Here is a 10,747-nt window from a genome sequence, read left to right on the forward strand (position 1 = left end):
TTGCATGCAGTGAAACTATAATATATGAAGTTATAGATAAGGAATAGGAGATTAATATTACAATGATTTACTCAAAGCCTCATATGATCCCCATTGAATCTATACATCTATTCTCCATGAAGATTGGAAGACGTTTTAAATAAGTTGCTTAGAAATCCTAATCTGCTTGGCCTTGTTACATTTCGTTCAACTTTCTATTTCCCAAAATTGAGGAAGATGCTCATTTTCATTTGTTTCCATTGAGTATGAAACCTGTCAATGTTTAGATCAGGCCTGCACAGCATCTGACCAGCCAAGCAACCTCATGCTGCAATCCAGAGATGCAGTAAAGCACTATGGAGCGGTATATAAGTCTAAGGGCTATTACTATTACTATTTGTGCCCTGTACTTATTTTAAATTTATCAATGTGGTCTTTTCTACCGGCTATGCAGGCCTGGTCTAAATATATATGGATCTTAGTACCCCTGACCATGCTATCGAGCTCCTGGGAGCTGTAATTCAGAAACACTTAATTCCTTACCCCTGGATTGCATAATGAAAGTGGCATATCTAGAACCAGTATAGAACACACCGATGTTGCATTTTCTGTACTGCAATATGAAGAAGTGTTTTGTTTTGAGCAAAAATAGCCATGATGGCACTTTCTTCAAATCTGATGAAAGCATTGAATGTATGAAGTTTCCAAAGACATGTGGGTACAAAGAAGGTGCTTCCTCCACGATGTCACTGCTGTTTCTTTGGTGGAACCCGAGATCTTGCAATCAGAATGGGAATTACAGCCAACAAACCAATCGATATTGCCCAGAAGGGCCGATAGAAGAACCAGCCCACTGAAATGGTCAGCAATGAGAGACAAGTGGCTAAACAAAAGGCAAATCCTTTCAAACCAATGTTAACCAGATCCCGGACAACTGGAAACCAATCCACTGTAATGAGGAAAAATAAAAAGCAAACAAACAACTGATTGGCAAGCTTATAAAATACTTCCAAACTAAATCTGATTTAAATCCAATCCAATGCCTACTGATTTCACTGAAATTTTCGTCTCTACAGACTACAGACCATTAAAGTACAAAAAAAAAAAAATCCCAGATTTTTACCTAAATACATTTTCAACACTTGAACAATAAAGAATAGTATTAGTATTCAATTCCCATCTTAACTACAGGCTTTAATTAGCTTTGATGAGTTTTCTATTTTCATAGTTTATAGAAACACATCTTTCCTGTAACGCAGTGCTGAAATAACTAATTGCCTTCCCTCCCATAGACTACTGAAATACCTTCTATCTCTTGGAGCATTTGTTTAATACAAGCACAAGAAAGGAAAATCTTTATGACTATGTTTCTTAGACCCAAAGGTACTTCAGTACAACTTCTGATTAGTCCTTTATTTATAAATCAAACTAGGGGACAGTAGCAACACTTACCCAGGGTATAAATAATTCTGGTCATAAGGCTGATGCCTAAAAACATAGACAACCATCCAGCTGCACGTAAGCCCCAGGTCTTCATGCTGTTACTCTCGTGCTCTTTCTGAAATACTTCCTAAAATGTATTTGATATTTAGTTAGCACTTCCAGTCATATACTTGGTGTCTTATCAACATCCAGTTATGATAACACTTTTGATCAGCAGGATACACAGTGCAACTGGACGCAGTGCCAAAGTTTAATCTAACATTATTGGCCTGTGCCTATTCCCCTCCCCTCCATAATCTGCCATCATATCCCTAAGAGGAATGTTACCTGAACAACCCTAGGCTATAACTATAATTTGAAAATGTTTTGACAAACCATATTTAAAACTAACTAATTTGATTAGTTGAAAACAGAAGCAAATATTGTCAGTTTTGTTCTCATGGCCTTATCGGAGCATTTATGATGATTTTCAACTGCAATTGAACTTCAGATCAATATTTTTAAGACAGGATAAGATAGATGGAAGAACGAGATACGGGTAAAATCAGGTTATGACTCATGTAGGTAGAATTTTAAGAAAAATAGTTTTTACTTAGAACATACTAATTTTCCTCTTTTTCCACCCTGCAAGCAATCCCTGAGACGCTCTGCAAGGCCCATGTGCCATTCTTGACATGCAAAACATTATACACTCATCCCTTTTCATTGTCCATAAGTGTTATTTTTTTTTTACAGAGACTTAAAAGATTTTTTAATCCATCAAAACGATATCTCTACAAACTGATCTACACTGCTAACTTACAGCATTTTGGGGAGAAAAATATGAGAGAGCAAGGCTATGGATTCATTTTTTGAACTGGAAAAATATCTACAAATGAAACATCTACACTGACCAGGACCAAATTCCAACAATAGAACTGGAGGAAAGCTTTATAGGAAGCTAACTCACACTGGTCCACTTTATTTAAGCTCCATTCTGCCTACTAGGGTTGCCAATGTAGTTTAGCCATTTAGATTTTCAGAGAAGACTCTCACCATCTGGAGTTAGATCTGCCAGAAACTGAATCAGAGTTGTTTTATTTGCAATGATGAACTTTACCTGAGCTACGACCTTTCCATTAAGCAATAATTCAAGAGGATGTGTGTGTGTGTGTGTGTGTGTGTGTGTATGTAACAGCTGTTCTCCCATCCTTTATTTAAGCAAACAGACAATGTATAATTCTTCTCTACTACTCTCCCTCTACTGATCTGTAACCCTTACCTCAGCTGTGAGCTCTCCGGGATAGAGAATATTTAAGACATCCCCAGATTTAGTTTGATATGGAACTAAGTGATCTTCTTGCTGGCGAGCAACTATGGTCACCTGAAAAGGGGCAGAGGTGAGAAATTAAAGAAATTTGCACATTAACATTGGAGAGCTTTATCTAATTACATGAGAAGGTCTTGAAGAGATATGGAACATTTACCATATCTGGTGGACCTGTGCGTGATAAGTCTTCACTCAAACCTGCATAGGAGAATGAAACACGAAGATCCCCAACCTGAAAAGAGGAAAAACAAAAAAACTTGTTGGGCAACTAAAGATTCCCAATGGAGATTTTATATCTAAGATTCTCATATTCTCTGAGCTCAGATTTGTCATATCCTCAAAGGATATGACAAAGTTAAAAGTGCAATGCAGAGGGATTGGGGGAAGGGGGGGACAATTGTTTACTGTTTATTTTCCTCTTCCATTTCTTACTTCTGGACGTCGTGGATTCTCACTATGAAAGAAGTAATCCCCTGAGCGGATCACATCTGCGTGAGGGTCTTCCAATTTTGATAGGCTCATCTGCTTGAAATTATTAATCTTCTCAATGAGGCCTAAAAGTAGAAGTAGGAATAAGAAATCATTTTTGCTTGAGATTTATGGCATCATTGGGAAACTTCAATGAAGCCCTGTTCTTTCAGGAGGTAGGGCCACAGCATAAAATGGGCATGGCCATAGCTTGGACCAAATGGGGCCATCCTTCATGCTCTCATACAAGAAATCTCCTCATTCTACTCCATCTAACAAACTTTCCAAGTTCTTCCAATGAAGAAAAATAAAAGAACATGGGCACCAAGGAGGAATATGATAGCACTCCAAGTACCCAAATGAATGCCATACAAAAGAAGGCTAAGAACTATTTTCTATCATCCCACAGCATCAGACATGGAATAACTGTCTTAAATTAAACAATGACAAGATTCTTAGTTAATATTAGAAAAATGTTGCTGATGGTAAATATAGTTCAACTGCAGAAACAACCACCCAGAAATATAGTGGATTTCCCTTCACTGAATGTGTTCTTGCACAGCTTAAAAGTCCATATGTCAAAGACGCTTGATTCCTGCCCAGAGCAGGAGTTCAACTCAACAGCTTAAAAATAGCTTTTATTTCTATGATTCCTTAACTCTCCTACCTCATTATGCAAAACTAAAAGAGAAAAAGTAGCCATGTGGTGGGGAGCAGCATGCCAGACCATAAGAACTTACAGACAGATTTAGCTAACATCCAGATAAGAATGCAAAATATCCCATGCATAGAATAACTATACCATGCTTTAGAACATGGCATTTATTCCAAAAGCCCATGAGATATTTTGATACTGTCTTGTGATCTGCTCCATAAAATTTAAACCCATGGGAACTGGAAAACTGTGATTTAAATTAAAATTTATTTAGCTAGTCTTCCAAATGTTACTAAGTTAGGAGGATTTTCCCCTTATCTCCCTTGTTAAGTATAACTTAGTATGCATGCTGTATATTTAGACATATCTCGAATCCAAACTTCATACCTCTGGAAAGGAAGAACTTGCCAACTTGAACATCAGAAGCAATTGCAGTGAAAGATTCAACAGCCATGGCACTGCACAGACAAAAAGAATTACCAGATGAATTTTAGCATGGTAGACACAAAAGCACAAAAGAATTAGCAAATCTTCTAGCTATTAAACACCACAAAAATGTACTCCAGGGTTTCCAAACAAAACAACAAGTGTGAATGTATACCAACCCAGAAAACCATACGTATAACATTTGTTATCCTACCACTTTGTTTAATTTCCAGAATACAATCTTGTGAATCAGTTAGAAATCTTATTCAGATTAATCAATCAATCAGAATAGAGCTGGAAGGGACCTTGGAGGTCTTCTAGTCCAACCCCCTGCTGAAGCAGGAGACCCTATACCATTTCAGATAGGTGGTTGTCCAGTCTTTTCTTAAAAATCTCTAATGAGGAAGCACTTACAACTTCTGAAGATAAGCTTAATTTATTTATTAATTCTTAGTGTAGAATTCTAAGGACAGTATTAGAAGAGCCACAGTATAGAATACTATCAAGTTTACCTAGGGTTTTTATGTCCAATTTCTCGATCAAAATTTCTGCTGTTCACAACTTCTGATTTCCATTCTGTATCTAAAAGGGGAGTACAGAAATAAAAACATGAAGAATACTATCCTGATTGCTGGAAAACATCCCAGGTGTTACAAATCATGAATATTTCCCACTATCCCTATAATTCTTTATGCTCTTATATGGGAATGGGTCTTGCTGAACACCGCAGGCAGAATTCTTCTCTAAGCACATGCTAATTATGGTTTTTTTTTCTCAGATTCTGCTGTTCATGAACAGACACAAATACAGGACAAATGCTATTTTGAGATTTATTAACAGAAGCACAGAATCCAGATCAAGAAAAATAATTTTCCCACACTAAATTTTTCAATATTGACTCTACAGTAATTCTGGATACCACAGTTTAAAATGAACAATAACAAAGTAGAATGAAGATGGTGAAAGGATTGGAAACTGAGTCTGGTTAGGAACAGTTAATGAGACTAAGTAAATGTAGCCTGCAGAAGAGCACTGAGAAAAAGTAAAATAACATATATCTTCTACACAGGAAGACAACATCTCTTCCCCACATCACCATCCTCCAAGGTTATTCTCACATTCCTTTACACTTGAAGATTTTTAAATAGAGATAACCACTGTTTGAAGCAGGTACTTCCCAAAGGAGAGGCTTGGACAGGATGATGGTCAAGCCACCTTTCAATTCTATGATCTTGCAATAGCAATAACATGTAGACTTATATACCGCTTCACAGTGTTTTACAACCTTCTCTAAGCGGTTTACAGAGCCAGCATATCGCCCCCAACAATCTGGGTCCTCATTTTACCGACCTCAGAAGGATGGAAGTCAACCTTGAGCTGATGAGAATCGAACTGCTGGCAGTAGTAGAATTAGCCTGCAGTATTGCATTCTAACCACTGCACCACCACGGCTCTTATGAATAAAATCCAATGAAAACTTGCTTTCTGTGGGCTACAAGTGCTGAAATTCAGCTAATCTTGGCATAAGATAAATACCGGTAATGGCTAAAAAGGAAAATATATTTTTGTTTCCTTTAGCATTTTATAATCACCTGAAAAGATTAACTGCTTATTTCATTTTGAATTTCATAAAGATCATAGAGAATGCAAATGCAATAAAAATAATAGTGTTTCCCGTTCACAGTGACAAAGATAAAATTGGTAACTTTTTCAGTGGTTCTCCCTTATAACAGCTACATGACAGTAGAAATTCAACAGACAACTCTCACCATCCTTTTTTGTAGCAGCAAGGACAGCTCTTTCCTAGCTGGAGAACAGCTGCCTAATATTAAGCCCATACCCAGTGATTGTTTTATGAGACAAATTTTTCTATTAGCAAACTTACTGTAAGAATATTTTGTTTCTTTCTTCACTTTACCATTTTCTTCGTATTCTCTACAAGAAGGAGATAAAAACATCATCAGATCAACATAAAATGCTAAAATATTTTATACAGTATTTATACAGTATAAATAATAACTTTAGCAAAAAATTATCCAAACTTTTAACTAGTTCATGTGAATGCCCTCATATAGTGGGCCCGCAACTGCTATCAATTTAAAAGATTTGGTAGAGCTTTGGTAAAACATTTCCGAGGCATAAATGTATCAACTTTTTAAACTTTATCTATATCTCACAATTCACTAAAAAACACAGGCCTTTCCAAAGAAGGAACTTTATAATTAATTCACTGTTTGATTGTTTTTGCTTGCCTATGTTCTTGCTTCCATGAAGCTTGAACCTGATTGTCTTGAGTAGGAAACTTCTAGTACATGCACACATCTCTACCAACTATAATTCCATCAAATTTCCTTTGAGGTGGTAGGGAAAAGCCACACTTTGAAAGAGGACATAAACTCTGAAGCAGGAAACTGAATTTTCAGATGAATAGATGAATTCCTTCCTCCAATATCCGAAACACAGATAAACTAATGTAGAAGCTTTATTGATTCGCAAAAGAGAAAATATTTTTAGTTGCCCTATAAGCCCAACTTGAAATGAGAAGAGCTTATTCTTTTGCTCTGCAGCAGGGGTGTCAAACTGCCGGCCCGTGGGCCGGATGTGTCACACGGAAGCCAGACCCACCCCTTTTCCCCAAGGGGAAAAGTCACATATGTCGTGACACATCACGTGTCACGGCGAGTTTGACACCCCTGCTCTACAGTAATAATGTGTGCTAAATTACAAAAATCAAACAGATCTGATTGTATTCTCCTTATGCTAGTACTGGATTGGCACTCATTTACCCATCATTCAATCAATCATTCATGGGATGCCATAAAAATGGTTAGTACAGAGTTATCAGTTCATATTCTATTGTGATACAGATTTTTAATGCTGAGTTGAGATTGAAAAAACAGTACATTTCAGGAAGAAGTCCTGAGGTAAAGAATTTTAAATAACACTATTTCAAACCATACACATTTTATGAAACTTATTTAAATATTTTAAATGTTCTTTTATTTCAATCGTAAATAATACCCCAAAGTGAAAAGAAGTCTAAAGGGGTACCAATGGACTTGTTCCTAGATAAGTTAGTGCAGCTTTAGATCAATATAGAACAGCCTAACCCTCCTCACCACAACACCAGTAATGAATACCCATCACTCCTGAAATTGCCTCCTTTTAAGAGAGACCCTTAACCGTCTTGTGATTTCAATGAAAACATGTCAGTTTCAAGATCTGAGATAAACCCTCTGTGATCTAAAGCTTAGAGAATAACACTTTCCAAATAAGAGAACTGATCTGAATGCATGGGGAAATACTGGGATTTGAGATTAATGAAACTAGTCAAAGAAAATGCATTTCTATAAAAGACAAGTTAAATTTCATCTGCCCCTTTTCCTTCTGGATACTGGGACTCGCTGCTTCAAACCAGCACTGAAAATTTTCTTCATCTAAGTAGGATATCAGCTAAATAGATCTATCCTTGCTATGACTGAGAAACCTGAAGAAGTGCCAAAATTCCAACTTTGATGTTACATGCTGCTTCACTGTAGCTCAGTTTGGTATCATTCACCCGAGATGAGATGTGAAGGCTGCTGTAGGCATGACAACTGCTGGTTATTTTCCTATCACCTCTCAGCTGCTCATACTTTCCAGCCCAGAAGCCAGCTATAAACAAATGACTCATATTTCTGTGTTCATTCACTCATTATAGCTTTGAATCACTACAGTAGTTGTTATAAAGTGGGGAAAAATAGATACCGGAGGCTAGATCAAACTATTATTATATTTCCCATGAATAGAAAGGAAAATATAAGAATAAATATGCCAATGTTTCTTTTAATCCTAAATTGGATTATTTAAATTTCAAAAATTCACACAAACCTGTTCCACTATCACCACTACTAGAAACATGCACACAGTTTAAGTAGAGAAAGCATGAATATGGAAAGCATCTTACTTGGACTCTTCATACTCAACCCACTGATACATCTCCACCTGACGTTTGAGCTTGACTGCCCGGATAGAAAGCCCATAGCTGGGATCATACAGAGGCTAGCAAATGCAAATAAACATCAGTTGATACAAGAACTATTATCTACAAGGACTTCCTTAGATGTTCAGCAGGCACAGTAGGAAAAAAAAGGATAGCATTTAATTTTTTCCCACAAGTCATTTAATCTAGCAGAACAAAGGATTGCTTGATTATGTATCATCAAGTTGTTTTCAATTCCTAGCAACCATACAGATAGATTTTCTCCATGAAAATCTATTCCTAATCTTCTCTTTCACATATCCCAATGTAGCATCGCTATGGTAACTGAATCCAGCCATCTTTTTCTCAGTTTATCATTGCCTTTTCCAGCATAACTGATGCCTCATCTATTTCTGCCATCTTTTTATATTGCTACTATCCATTATAGGCACCATTTTGCTTTAGCTCAGCACCTGGGATGACCTTCATGGCTTGGGTGGTCTTACTGGGAATATATATATATATACATATTCTTGATGTACACTCCCAACATTCTTTGCTCATCCTTCCCAAGAACAACACACATCCCCACCAACACAATGAGGCAGCACAGCAAGATTTGCTGTGGAAGGGGAGGAAGAGAAAGAGAGAGACAGAAGCAGCAATACATTTTTTTTTAAAAAAACTTGAATGTGAAAAGGTGAAGAAAATTTTGAACTAAGGAAATTTACCTTTGACGTTCTAAGGATACCAGATAAGTGCACAAGTTTCTTGTCATTCTCATGGGATATAATCTGGATGTTGTCAAGTGGGACGACTAGAGAAAGCCCCTCAGCCAAAGAGGAGGCTGTTTTCAAAGTTCGCCCCTAGGAATGATGAAATGAGTAATAAAGAGGTTTAAGTAGACCCCTGAAGCAAAAGCTCGTCCATGCAGCATTAGGCTGAAATCACCACACAGAACAGATTTTCTTTTAATGAAAATTCAATTACGCAAGAAAAAAATAAAGTACTTGGGTTGAAGGAACTCATCTTCTCTTCTTTAAATAATCTAATCCAGAGGTTCCTAACCTTTTGGGCACCAGGAACCAGTTCCATGGAGAAAGTTTTTTCCACAGACCAGAGGGTGCGTGGTTTTGTGTGCTGCCTGCATCTCGTGGATGGAGCTTGGCTTGTTTGTGCGGACCAGTTGCTGGCATGCCGCAGCCCAGTACTGGTCCATGGACCGGAGGTTGGGAACTCCTGATCTAATCCACTAATAATATTTAGGAAAGCAGGAAGGTAGGCAGGCAGGCTTTATGCATCATTTGTGTAAAACAACTTACAAAACCCATGGAACTATTTGGCACAAAGAATCATTGAATTAAAATTCTAAGTTTGATGGTAAATATAAAAATGCAAAGCATCCTGACACAGTTTTCCTTGAAAATGCATTAAAAAAAGGCTAGAAATATTCGTCCCAAAAGTTCTTTTTCAAAGGGCAACTAGACTTTCTTTGTTTTTCCTTGAAGACGTTTCGCTTCTCATCCAAGAAGCTTCTTCAATTCTGAGAATTGTTGAGAACTGAAGAAGCTTCTTGGATGAGAAGCGAAACGTCTTCAAGGAAAAACAAAGAAAGTCCAGTTGTCTTTTGAAAAAAGAACCTTTGGGAAAACCATGACCTGGATGACTGAGAATCTCCATGGACCACGGGTATCCAACACACCGCGTCACATGACGTGTCACATGACGTATCGCGGCTTTTTTCGCATTGCTGGAGCTGGGGTGGGCGCGGCCTCCGCATGATGCAACCGGCCCGTGGGCTGGCAGTTTGACACCCCTGCCATAGACAGTAAGAAACATTCATTTGTTCATTCATAAAACAGCATGCCATAAGCATTTTGAAAGAGAAGTGTTTCAAACTTAAAACAGCTGAAATCTGACACTTTGATTCATTCTCTCTCACCTCATTGGTAAAAAGAATGTAGAAAGACAGGGCAAAAGTGGCAAGGCCAACAAGCATCCCTCCAGAAGTCTCGCTGAGGCGCTCCAGAAACCCAGGCTTGTGCTCAGTTGTGATCCTCACGTGCTCATTCTTTCCACCCATTTCAGACAACTACTGAAAAGAACAAAAAGGGAAAAGAGTTATTGAACAGCACATCTGCTACTACCTACTTTTATAACTCAAGTACTCGACTTATAACCATTGGTTTAGTAACTCTTCCAAAGGCGTTGAAAAAAGTGACTTGTGACTGCCTATTCCACCATCCTCACAACCACATGATCAAAATTTGGGCACTTGGCAACTGGCATGTATTTGTGACAGTTGCACTGACCTGGGGTCATGTGATCACCATTTGTAACCTTCCCAGCCGACTTCTGACAAGCAAAGCTGTTGGGGAAGTCAGATTCGCCTAATGACCACATTCCTCACTTAACAACTGCAGTGTTTCTCTTAACAACTATGGCAAAAAAAAGTAGCAACATGGTGTAAAACTTACTTAACAACTGCCTTGCTTAGCAATGGAAA

General features: G+C 37.8%; 1 protein-coding gene across 1 annotated transcript; it reads right to left on the reverse strand.

Annotated features, from left to right (window-relative positions):
• Positions 1 to 391: 391 nt before the first annotated feature.
• On the reverse strand, positions 392 to 10,330 carry TMEM43 (transmembrane protein 43). The gene is made up of 11 exons (XM_015824964.1): positions 10,184 to 10,330; positions 8,973 to 9,107; positions 8,227 to 8,321; positions 6,166 to 6,215; positions 4,793 to 4,862; positions 4,242 to 4,312; positions 3,164 to 3,285; positions 2,889 to 2,963; positions 2,684 to 2,785; positions 1,432 to 1,549; positions 392 to 928 (listed from the first exon to the last, which is right to left on the reverse strand). Exons 1-11 carry the CDS (start codon positions 10,322 to 10,324, stop codon positions 726 to 728), a joined length of 1,182 nt encoding a protein of 393 aa, XP_015680450.1. The 5' UTR covers positions 10,325 to 10,330; the 3' UTR covers positions 392 to 725.
• Between the last annotated feature and the right edge of the window lie 417 nt (positions 10,331 to 10,747).

Source organism: Protobothrops mucrosquamatus, unplaced genomic scaffold (assembly GCF_001527695.2).
Source record: "Protobothrops mucrosquamatus isolate PMUCROS unplaced genomic scaffold, P.Mucros_1.0 scaffold2431, whole genome shotgun sequence".
NCBI lineage: Eukaryota > Metazoa > Chordata > Lepidosauria > Squamata > Viperidae > Protobothrops > Protobothrops mucrosquamatus.

What these genes read in the sequence shown, in the direction of transcription:
- TMEM43 (XM_015824964.1), bottom strand. Translation starts at nt 10,324, where the DNA reads ATGGGTGGAAAGAATGAGCACGTGAGGATCACAACTGAGCACAAGCCT. An exon ending in ATTGGACATAAAAACCCTAG is followed by an intron (nt 4,313 to 4,792) that starts GTAAACTTGATA and finishes TTGTCTGTGCAG; the next exon opens with TGCCATGGCTGTTGAATCTT. An exon ending in GCACAGGTCCACCAGATATG is followed by an intron (nt 2,786 to 2,888) that starts GTAAATGTTCCA and finishes GCCCCTTTTCAG; the next exon opens with GTGACCATAGTTGCTCGCCA.